Source organism: Pyxicephalus adspersus, chromosome 8 (assembly GCF_032062135.1).
Source record: "Pyxicephalus adspersus chromosome 8, UCB_Pads_2.0, whole genome shotgun sequence".
Classification (NCBI taxonomy): domain Eukaryota; kingdom Metazoa; phylum Chordata; class Amphibia; order Anura; family Pyxicephalidae; genus Pyxicephalus; species Pyxicephalus adspersus.
Window position 1 is genome coordinate 4,214,496 of NC_092865.1, and position 12,388 is coordinate 4,226,883.

Genomic DNA, 12,388 nt, shown 5'->3' on the forward strand with positions numbered 1-12,388 from the left:
GTCAGAATGAGGGCAATCCATCCCCGGGCACTACAGGTCAGAATGAGGGCTTTATTCATAAATGCAGCCACAATACTCCTCCTCTCAGAGTCCCGAGTCATGCGGCTTGCGTTTATGAATGAACAAGGTCGTGGGAAAATTCAGTGGAATTTTCCCACGCTGCATTCATTCATTAGCAGCCAGCAGTGAGACTCACACTGTGTTTCTGGATAGAGATACTCTGTCCCAGGAATACATAGTACAGGACTGCAACAGCAATCAGGGGAGCTGAGCTGCTCCGCTCCCCCAATTGCTGTTGCCGCCCTGTAGTATGTGTTCCTGAATAGAGTTTTTCTATCCAGGAACACAGGACTCCTGTGAAAAGGGCTGCAAGAGCAATTGGTCTTGCAGGTCCCAAAAATTTGATCTCGCCAGCTGAACTTACAAAGGCCGTTCTTGCCTACATGTTTGGTAATCGAGAACGGCCCAAATCGCCGCAAGACCGGATTTAATACATTTGCTCGCTCGTCCCTAATTAATAGTCCCCAATGGTGGAGCTAAAAGACGCCAAACTCTGATGTTTTATTCTTCACTCCATCCATTGACACAAAGTGTGTTCCTTTCATACCAGATTTCAATTTAGGAAACAGAAAAAAATATTTTTGCCTCTAAAAATGGCTAGAGGGTGATGATCGTTGTTAAACATACCTAACCTGGTCTAAACTAATGGGAAATTTTTGTAAGAGATTATTGAATATATATAATACAGTGAGATGTAAAATTGTCTGTTATAGGTGACTTACATCTGTGCATCAGAGTAACATTGAATTCCTTGGATGGGGAAGTACTGGATTTATGTTTGAATTGAAATTCATCCCTTTTCCTAATCACTGGATTCACAGTGTCGTTCACAGACAAAAATTAACTACTTTTTTGGATACTTCATGAGACTTTCATCACAAGTATAAGAATATTGAACAATTTATGTGACTGCCAAGTGTGAGTTTTGAGGAGTATGCAACTGGAATATGATAAATGGTAACTCTGTAGTTTTAAATATGTTTTTCTTTTTCTCCTTTTTTCCCTCCTTTAAAGGAGTTTGATATATGATGTGTCCCGAGGAAGCCCTTCTTGGGTGAAACGTGTCAAGGACAAAGATTTTTTTGAAGCAATCAAAGATATATGTGAAATGATTCCACAAAAGCAATATTGATGCACTCACATAAGTTCTGTGTGTGTTTTTTTTTTTTGTTTTTTTTGTCTTTTTCAAACAGAAATACATTTTTAGGTGTTTTTTAAAGGATAATTGTCATATACTTTATAAAGGTACCAGAAAAGTCTGTGTATTTACAATTATCAATTTAGGGATGCGGTGCCAATTAGCTAATTTTCCCATGTAAAAAGAATCATGATCTCTCGCTTTGAGAAACAGAAAAAAAGTCACACGAGGGGAAACACAACGACATTAAATGGTGACGGACAACAAACTAAATGCAGAGAGTGCCGGCGTTTCTGTGTGAATGTTTGGGGAAGTTTATACATTCATGGCAAGTGCTCAAAATTAGTTCTCACCGCTTTGTTTAGGCGATAGAAACACAGTCTCATTATTTCATATAAATACCTTGTATGCAAATGTATCATTATTGTTTAATTTTTAGCAATATTTATCCTCAAATTCCTATTACTGTCTGTACGTCGAATTCTGATTGGTAGATACCTATTTATGCTTAATGTGAGCTTTGTGGCTTTTCTTATTTCTTGCCCCGATGAAGTAGATTTGATTCCCCCATATGTGTTGGGTTGGTATGATAATGTCGAAAAAAATTGAATCTGTACTTTAAATGTTCTGATTTTGGAAGTTTCAACTCCAAAGTGTGGACCTTTGACCACCGGTGTTGGGACAGCTGCTTTTGGGGAATCATTCCCTCTACTCTGGCCAAGACCATCTACTGCTTTAAGTGATCTCACGCCATTATTCTATTTCTAGGATGAAAACCTGATTGGTTCCCCATCCAAAACTAAATAATGACCCATCTTCCATCTTTCATGTTTGTATCAGCTTATCATTCATTAGCAATATTATTGAGAATTTACACTCAGCAAACAAGGTCAGCAATTCAATTCTTACTCAATTACAATTTTTGTAATACTGACTGAATTTTTCATCAAATCACAATATTTTATCATTATTATCATCATACCTTGAATTTCTCCCGGAAAATGCTCTCATCCTTGGCAAGCTTCTTCAAGGACATCTGTGTGTTTCCTTTCCTGAAAGCCATAATTAAGACAACAGTAAATACTAAATTGGAACGCCATTCATTAACATGACTGCATGCTAACACAATGAGCTTGATTTGTTAAAGCTCTCAAAGACTGGACAAGATAGACTATTGACTGAGAACCTGGGTGATCCATCAAACCTGGAATGGATCTGGTCCAGGACTGAAAACATTTGCCAACTAAGAGCCAATTTTTTTTTAAAAATCCATTTATTCCATGTTAGCTGGATCACTCAGTTACTCCTATATTAGTCTATCATCTCCAGTCTTGGAGGACTTTATTGAATCAGACCCATCGTGTACGGCCATTTTTCCACCATTCTGTTATTTAGAGAAGGAAAATAATTTTACCCTTCGTTTTTCAGGGTCCCTGCCTTTCCTTTTTGCTCTTTGCCCTTGTGCAAAAATGTTCGCCATGACTGGGATTTGTCTTCATTTTCTCTGTAGAAGAATTGTAAGAAAGAAGAAAATCAATTACATCTTTTTGAGGGAGCCCCGTTTAACCGGGTTATCACATTCTACATACAGAACATTCGGAAGAATTGGGGAGGGGTTCAATATGCCATCTGGAGTTATCCAGTTTTAAATAATTGGATTTACTAATTAATGTTGCGAAAATTTCCTGACGAATTAATGGGTCCCAAAAATTTTGGCGAACTGATTTCCTGAAACCATCGGAAGATCGAGGAAATCATTACAGGAGGACTCTCAGGGCGGCATTCATTTAGCCCTGGGAATCCTCCTCTTTGTAATCCCCGGCACTAGAAGTTAATTAAACTCTAGTGCCTGGGAATCGCAGTGGAACTTTAGATGAACTCTCAATGGAGTTTCTCCATTGAGAGTTCATTTGCAGTTCAGTTCCTATGGTCACCGGGCTGTACTTGTGACCGTGGGAACTGAACTGCAGATGAACGCTCAATAGAGAAACTCTATTGAGAGTTTGCCTCCAGTCACAGCTGATTGGCACTCTCATGCAAAAGTTCTGCAAATTTCCCACGGTTACCGGGCTGTACTTATCAGCCCAGTGACCATGGGAACTGAACTGCAGATGAACTCTCAATTGAGAAACTCCATTGAGAGTTTTCATCTGCAGTTCCACTGTGATCCCCAGGCACTAGAGGTTGATTAACCTCTAGTGCCCCTGGATCGCAGTGGATTCTCAGGGCTGCATTGCTTGATGCAGCCCTGGAAATCCTGTGTGCGATCCCCGGCACTTGAGGGTAAATGGGGAAAAGTCTCCCTATTCAAAGCCTCTAGTGCTCTCCGATTGACTGAGGAAAGCCAATCAGAGAACACTAGAAGTTTTGAATGGGGAGACTTGTCCCCATTTAACCTCTAGTGCCAGGGATGGCACACTGAGCTGATCAATGAATGCAGCTGGCGCAACATTCATTGATCAGCACAGCCCACAATTTTTTAAAATTAAAATTGGACCTTGATCTGCTAATTTACACCAGCCGCTCTCACTTACAATTTCGGTACGTGCGAACGGCCGAATTCGCCACGAGATTGAGTTTTACAAACTCGCTCGCTCATCCTTGGTTTTGACCATGTGTGAGGGAAAAATGGTCATTTCAAGAGCGACGTTTAGTAGACAGTGGGCCAATAGTGTGCCTCATCTGAAAGTCCACTTCAAGCTGTGCCAGTCAATGAAGCCCGTGTCTAATGGGTAGCTGTAATAAGTTACGACTGTCCTAATGAACCTATAAAGTCTTGGTGAAACAAGACCAACTCTTTTCATGACCCCAATAGGAAGGAAGCACTGGGGTGCTGAAAAAGTAATCCCATATAATGTTATGGTGTGCCCCGGAATGTTCAAGGACAGGCAGATTGGACTATGGGAGATCATCGAAGACCATTCCATCACCCACATTGAATGTTGAAGGTGGGGTTGGGCACAGCTGCCATCTTTGTTCTTTACGTTGCTGCTTTGTGGCATTACAGACAGTTCATATTTCAGTGGATAAAAATCTTTAGGTTTTCCTTAAAACTTTAGCAAAAGTCATTCAAGAGGTTACATTTCAGAAATGGTTCTCATCCATGAGAGAAAGCATATTGGAAAACAAACCTGGCATTGCTTTCACTGGCAGAAATACTGTAATATTGACCTCCTTCTTCCGATGTGGCATCTGGTAAAATACAAATTATGACTTTATAAAGTACAGCAATAGTAAAATCATTGAGTTGTATAACAGTTTTATTTATGTGTAGAATATTTTTTTAAGCTTTGGGAGCAGCATGGAAGGGTTAGAACCCCAATGTTCCTATTCATGTCATTGTCCCTGCTGGGAAGAGCCACTTTGTCCTGGTGACCAATGTTATCATCAATGGTCACCATAATAAGGGGAAAATCTTACAAGACACCGGTTCTGACCCAATTTACAAGGGATTTCCATGACATTCACAGACGGAAGGTGAAAGGAAATTCCACTTAAATTTATACAGAAAGAGAAAAAAAGACAAATAAATTAAAAAGCTAAATCAAAGGGTTTCAATGCTATTCTACATTTAAAAAAAAATCCCCAAACATTTACCTAATATTACGAGGGGGTGCTGAGAAGTTCCTGGCTTTGCCCAGAGAGAAGACAGCCAGAGTTATGAAATAACACATTTATTCACCATATTTCCCCCTGAGACTGATACACTTGGTACAGCGTAGTTGCAGCTTTTCTAGACCGTTCAAATAAAAGGCCTTTGGTTGGGCCCCAAACCAGCTCTCAGCAGCATCTTTGACGTCAGAAATGTCCTCAAAACCCTGCTCCTTCAGGTGTTTTTTCAAATTCGGGAACAGATAATAGTCCGAAGGGGCCAGGTCAGATGAGTATGTGGGATGGTGGACCAATTGGAAACCCAGGGTGTTCAATTTGGCAGGCACAACGTTGGAAGTGTGCGCAGATGCATTGTCCTGCAAAAAAATAGATCCCTTCGGTCAACTTTCCATGGCGTTTCATCTTAATTGCCTCCTTCAGCTGGTCCAGGAGGTTAGCATAATACTGTCCGGTGATACTAAAGCCCTGAGGTAGGTAGTCCACCAACAGACTACCGTCTTTGTCCCAGAAAACCGACGCCATGACTTTTTTGGCTGATTTCTGGGTTTGGAACTTCTTTGGCCCCGGGGACCCGGTGTGACGCCATTCCTTTGACTGTTCCTTGGTTTTGGGATCATAGATGTGGAGCCAGTTTCATCCTCAGTCACTAACCTAGCCAAAAAGTCCTGTGCAGCTTCAAAATGGGCCAAAACGGCAAAATCATTTAATAAATAATTGGATTACATAAGTGATAGATATGTTTATTAGATACAGTATAATAAAGTTTTCCATGCAACAAAGAATTTATACAAACCAGGAAAAGGGTTCAGGAATAGGAAACGGAACAATTTTTACATCTGGCCAAAAGGTGAAACTAAACCAGGTAAAGCAGATAGTGACGTAGTAGGTTAGGTTGAAAAAAGACACCAACCCATCAACCACTAGGAAAATAAACATATCCCAAATATAAAACCCTATGCACATAGCTTATCCAGAGGAAGGCAAAATAAAACCCCGGTACAATTTGCTCCAATAGGTGAAGAAAACATTCCTTCCTGATTCCATGAGCCAATCAGATGTTCCCTGGATCAACAATGTGTTATCACAGTAATGTAGACCTATTTCTAAGAAATCAGGTGTGCATTCCAGCTTGTAATAAAACAGCTCCAAGAGCAAATTAGTTTTAGGAAATCCATTCCAGGTTTGCTGGATCGCCCAGCTTCACTATTGAAAGTGTATCCTCTTCAGCCTTGGAGAGCTTTAATAAATCAGGGCCAATGTATCCAAACCATGTTGTTCACCCAGGAAGGTTTGTTGTTTTAGAAATGGATTCAAATGTATTTTATTTTTCATATTTTTTTTTTAAGGCAAAATGTACTTTCTTTAAACCCTTCAAGGTTATTTGGCTTAATTAATGTTAAAAGTATATGTACAGGCAAAACGCAGTTTAGAATATATAGGCAGCATGGTGGCTCAGTGGTTAGCACTCTGGCCTTTGCAGTGCTGGGTTCCAGGTTGGAATCTCGGCCAGGACATTATCTGCATGGAGTTTGCAGGTTCTTCCCGTGTCTGCGTGAGTTTCCGCTCACATTCCAAAAACATACAGTTAGGTTAATTGGCTTTCCCCAAATATTGACTTTAGAGTGTGGTAAAGACATATGACTATGGTAGGGACATTAGATTGTGAGCTCCTTTGAGGGACAGCTAGTCACATGACTATGTACTTTGTACAGTGCTGTGTATTATGTTGGTGCTATAAAAAAATACTGGATAATATTCATAATATAAAGGATGGATTGAACCCATCAGGGAGAATTCCTTTTACTGGACAAACAATAAAAAGTGAGAAGAGATCTATACAAAATGGGCAATGTTGTCCCTTGAATAAATGTCCCCATAGAAGCATTTCCCCTTATAACTTGTTCCAGGTTTCCCATTATTTAATGTACCCCAAAAAATGGTTCCGCCCCCCAACCACTCATAATAAAATCCCCTTTGGCTGTACACACACTAAGTTATGAACATATTAGGATAAAAGCATGAATATTTGGTAGTAACTTACTTGAATTCACTGATAATGTTGGAGGTCTAGAAAGAGAAAACCTTTCATTAGTTTCTTACAAAATTTTTCCAATAAACTAAAACACCAAAGAAATGTAACTGAATGAAACTTTATGGCACTATTTACAGATCTGTAATCCTCAGCCTTCATTTAATACATTATAGTATAAGATAATGTGTCAGCGGGGTATCATTTTCAGGGGATCTCACAAAGAACCCAACGGAGGTCACTGTAGCAATGCCGTGACAAGGTTCTGTAGTTCCTGAGACAAAACGGTCAAAGTGCCCCACCACCTTTAATGAGTTGTGAGTTACTCTGGGTTTAAAGGTTACAGATTCCCCTCTTTCGGCACACAATTACTGCAAAATATTCTAATGCCGACACCAATTCTGCCAACAGCCTATGCAAAACAGAGGAAGACGTGAATGCACCAAGAGTCCAGGAAATATTTATTTGCTACACTGAAAGTCATAAAAAAAGCCAACATGTATCAGGTGCTCGTCAGTCCCCCCTTCATCAGGGCTAAAGTATGAAGCATAAGTATTTGTCAGCAGACAATGTAAAATAAAGTATATATGATAATAGATACTTTATTCTTCAAGAAATAAAATTTTACTGTAATACATACAAAACCTATGGAAGAACTATATTTTAGAACTGTTAGGCCCCCAATAGAATTTATATGTTTATTTTTTTTTTTGAAGTATGAACCTATAATCTTTCCTATTACACATATACTTTAATTTACATTACCAATGAGTATGTTTCACCTTTAGCTCTGATGAATAAAGACTAGCAAACCCCTGAAATACATTGAATACATCTCCTTGATTGTTCCCATGCTCAGCAAGCTGCGGCATCACCTGCATCCCTGTAGCTGTGATATTTCCACTCGGCATCCCCTGCACAGAAATTGGGGCTGTGCACAGCTGAAGGTGATTCTGGAGTTTTATATGCAGCCAATGAGGAAATTGTTCAATTCTGTCCTTCCATTGGCTGCTAGGCCTTTAAAAACCTCTCCAGACTCAGGTTGCCGGATCGCCATTGCATTTCCTGCCTCTCTGCCAGATAGTTTTCTGTTCCGATTTTCTGGATTTGACTTTGACTCCTTGTCTGTTGCCTACCCTGACCTGTTCAACTACCTCACCCTGACTCGCTGTGCAATTCCCATGCTGAAGTCATCTGATCCCTGTCACCCCTTGGTGGGGAGAGCCTGGGGGCCACACCTGATGACCTCTTTGGAGCAAAGTAGACCAGTGTTCACTACAGCCACCAACCCATAACCCGACCACGTGACCCGTAACAGCGACTCTCAAATTAAAAATAATAAAATCAATTATGTATAGTTGGTGCTGTTACTGGCTTGGGTCCCCCCTCCAGCTGCCCACCAAGTTTACTTAGGCTGAGTAGAGTCAAGGGCCCTGGTGCAGTGGCACCATTTGTACCTCCCTATGCCCGCCCCTGTGTAACATGCCATGCCATGGGAAGTCACAACTTCTATACTTTATCCAAGATAATTACTCACCAAGTTGTGAAGTGAGGATCAGGATATTTCCAGCCTTCCTGGCTCCAATTAAACAAGGTTTACAGCCAAGATCAGACTTTTAAAAACAAAATTACCTCTCCCAATTTTCCATTTAAATATATCCTTACCCTAATTCTTCCTTTTTGTTTCTGTCCTTTTTGAAAAAATTCCCAAAACCTCTCATTCTAAGGATAAAGAGAAAAATACAAATCAATAAAGTAAACATTTTGTATTCTAGATAATTCTAAGGTATAGACAATGTTTAGAGATGGGATTTACTTGTTTAGTGGTGAACTTTGGTTGTCGATGTCATCATACGTGTCATCAGATTTATTAGAATCTAATAGAAGATAGAAGAGAGGTTAAGGAATTGAATAACTGGTAAAAATAATCAAATAATAATAATGCAGATTGAAATAAATTCAACAATAATAGATGATATCCTCAGTCGGTATCATTACAAAGCATTTTGTTTTAATTGTCCATGTCTATATCTTTAGCTTTTAGTCTTTAGTATCTAGAAAGGTCTTTGGGCCTGCAAGATTTGGCCCTGATATCAGGCAGAATGCCCCCGAACCACAAGGCTATCTGAACTGAATTGCAAATCCATTCTATTGAAGGTAGGACAATTTATATTGGCAAATGTAACTGTGCCCATAGGGCTCCATTTATAAACCGGGAAATCGGACCATCCCTGGTGGGAATCAAATATAGCCATTGGAACACGTGGACCAGGAATGGGAATGTTTTGAGGGAATTTCAGATTCTCCAATTCCTAAATAATGCCCATAATGTACCATACTAGCTAAAATTAAATTGTGCAACTTACGGCTATCGGAGGTTATGGAAAGATCGGTTCCCAGTCCACTAAAAGCAAAAAGAATTAAATTAATAAATAAGAATTTTTTTACATTGCACAGATTAGCATGTAGTATTCCTCAGCAAGCCACATTGTATGCTGCACAAAAAGATGGTCAGAATGTTTTTTTTTTCCTTTTAGAATAAAACATTCACCTATCGTAATGCCGTGCTTCCACGTCAAAGTATATATCTGATGTAGCGGAGGCCAACACTAAATGCTGATTGCTGTAGGTCAATATATCTTTGTTCATATCGATACAAGAGACAGGAACAAAGCCATCTGAAATGACACACACACACCAAGGGTTATGATAATTATAAATGACATATGACTCATTTCAAATATGCTATAAATCAAATCAGTCCAATGGACATGCCATTCCAAAGCCATAAGGAACGTAAACTTCATTTAAAATAATTACTGATGAAAATTTGTGTGAAAAGTTTGAGGACACCTAACCATCACACTAACTCATTGACCATTAGGATATGGACTCCTCTCCAAATGATGGGGTTCAGGTGTCCCCAGTAATTGGTCCTGGTAATTCTCCATCATACAAGGATATTGTGATCTTTTGTGCTTGTGGTCACAGTTTGGTGAAGACCCTTTTCTGTTCCCCCATAACTGTGCCCGGGGTACAAAGCCAGCTTCATAAGCACATGAGGTCACTACTTTGCTGTGGAGGAACTCGAGTGTCCTGCACAGAGCCCTGACCTCAACACTACTGAACCTCTTTGGGACGAATTGGAGTTTGGGATGGTGATCCAGGTCCAAATTCTCTACTGGACCTCACAAATAGGGGCAAATTCCTACAGACACCCTGCAAAATCTTAAGCAAAGGCTTCCTAGAAAAGTGGAGGCTGTTAAAGTTGCAAATGTAGACCAACGCCATATGATTTCCCCATGGCTTTGGAATAGGATGTCCAACAAATTCATATAGATGATTAAATGTTAAAAAATTCAATGTGGTGGCCTTAAATCATGGATGTCCAAACTTTTTGGAAAGAGGGCCAGATTTGAAAATGTGTGAGGGCCCACCATTCAGCACGTACTCTGGGTTAGTGTGGTCGTGGTCTGCATGGGTTGGCACAGCACCCACCCACCAGGGTGACGTGAGGGATTCCCTGTGCACGGAGACCGGTGTCAGTGCGGGCTCAGTGCAGAGCAAGTTTTTGGAATCAGAGTGGGCGTGGTCTGTGCAGGTCCCACACAGAACACGCCCACTATAATGACATAGGGGATTCCCTGTGCACACATGCGGACTCCCGACCTGCTAAATATGCCCGCCAGGTAGCGGGCCGATAATTGGAAGGAGGTTGATCAACCCTAATGAAATATAAAATAGTCTGTATTCCATACTGTGGTCAACAGTGCTGGTGGACCGCATATTTTATGACAGACTGGGGGCTGATGGAAAACTGAAAAGGGTACGCAGTTGCTAATTCTTCCACATCCAATCCCTAGAACTAGGAGAAAGCTTCTGAGAAAGAGAAGAACTTAAGAACGTCACCAGTGGACAGAAATGCATCTTTGTGAACTTGAGGATATTGAATATTGTTACTGGTATTTCCTCCAAAAGATTTCCTCTGAATTTGATTAAAGGTCAGGGGCTCCATCTTTTTTTTGGGGGGGGGGGTAATCACAAACGAGTAATTGAGTATAAATAAGCCCCCAAAAAAGGGGGAAGCTAATGCTTTGATACATGGGAGTGTTTTTAGATGCAGATATTGTCTGGCAGAGTTGCTATTTATTCATTTTACAGTAAACTCCTCATTATCTGGAACTCAAGCCACCGTCACTCTCAAGCAAACGGCACCCTTTTACTTCTGCTGTTATCTGCCTGTCTCGGGTGTCATACCAAATGTGACCAGCAGGGGTCAATGTAGTACTGTGATTCTCAATATTATACCCGATCTGCCCCAAAATGTAATTATATTAGCATGCCCCCAGGGGGCCAGGGGGGCTGGGGGGCATAAACTGCAACTATACGTCATTATAATAATCTTCTCTCATTCTTATTATAATACTGATTAGCTGCTCTTATATTTCATAATAATCCGCACCCATTATATAATATGCCCCCATATGTAAAATAATCTTTTCCCATTTTTCAAAATATTAATATTTTATTCGATGTGACTTCATTATAATAATAATCTGCCTCCTGATGTTCTTTGTAATATCTTCTACAAAACAGTAAAGCTGGTATTGCAATAAGTGAAGTTTGTCTTAATTTGCTTTTATTTAACATATATATTCTTACTAAGTCAGAGTTAAAGGTATGTAAGTATGGGGTATAGAATTAAGACTATTTTAGTAGTAACTCTCAAGCAACCAGAAGCTACGTTTATCCGAAATCTAGCAATCCCCATGGGATTATATTAAAAAAAATTATTTGTAGGACGTACAGTTTTCTTGATTGTCTTTCACCAGCCATTTCCCGGGTGGGCAATCGGTAATACGAATGACATCAACTACGTCCCCTCTCTTCACCGGCAGCATGTACTTCTCAGGCTTAAAATCCGAGACGATGGTGGTGGTGTACATGCTGTCCTCCAACCCTGTAATCTGAATACACAAAAATTATCAGTGTTACACATGACAACCAATCAGAATTCCCACTTTACCCTTTATGCACATCCTTCCGGCAAGGGTTAGGGACAATTTTTGGGTCCATCTCATTCTCCACTCCCATAGCAGGAAGGTGAATGGAGCTGGAAATTCCAACTGTTGCCAGATAGAACGCTGCTCTGGAGAATTTCTCTGGTCACGGACTTTGCATTTCACGTTTTAAGAACAAGTTTTTGCTTTTTGTTTGGAAGAAAGGGAAATTCTACAAGTTTGCTTGTCATTGAAGGCAGATATTTTGATCACATGAAGCTTTGTAAAGGGCAACACCACAAAAATTTAAAAAATGTGACATGGATGGGATAGGCAAAGGGTAGCTTGTAAACCACAGCGAGCTTCATATACCCCATCCTGCAAACTATCGCTCCATCTTTCGGGTTCTTTAACGTTCCGCCAACTCCATTTAAATCGCCTATTACAATTTGGATTACAGAATTCTTCGTGGAAAGAACCAATTCCCACAAACACAGAGAGGTTGGTGGTTCAAGAAGATTGCCTGGCATTTTAATCTTCTCCGCTATG

The 12,388-nt window shown here is 40.2% G+C and overlaps 1 protein-coding gene across 1 annotated transcript in view; it reads right to left on the bottom strand.

The window, feature by feature from the left end:
* FYB2 (FYN binding protein 2) overlaps positions 1 to 12,388 on the bottom strand; it is a 19,055-nt gene that overhangs the window by 2,048 nt on the left and 4,619 nt on the right. The window contains exons 4-12 of the mRNA XM_072420686.1: positions 11,647 to 11,806; positions 9,391 to 9,517; positions 9,206 to 9,243; positions 8,656 to 8,716; positions 8,505 to 8,561; positions 6,852 to 6,877; positions 4,330 to 4,390; positions 2,613 to 2,702; positions 2,181 to 2,250 (exon numbers count right to left, since the gene is read on the bottom strand). Coding sequence (XP_072276787.1) covers positions 2,181 to 2,250; positions 2,613 to 2,702; positions 4,330 to 4,390; positions 6,852 to 6,877; positions 8,505 to 8,561; positions 8,656 to 8,716; positions 9,206 to 9,243; positions 9,391 to 9,517; positions 11,647 to 11,806 — 690 coding nt within the window. The remainder of the gene's footprint in view (positions 1 to 2,180; positions 2,251 to 2,612; positions 2,703 to 4,329; positions 4,391 to 6,851; positions 6,878 to 8,504; positions 8,562 to 8,655; positions 8,717 to 9,205; positions 9,244 to 9,390; positions 9,518 to 11,646; positions 11,807 to 12,388) is intronic.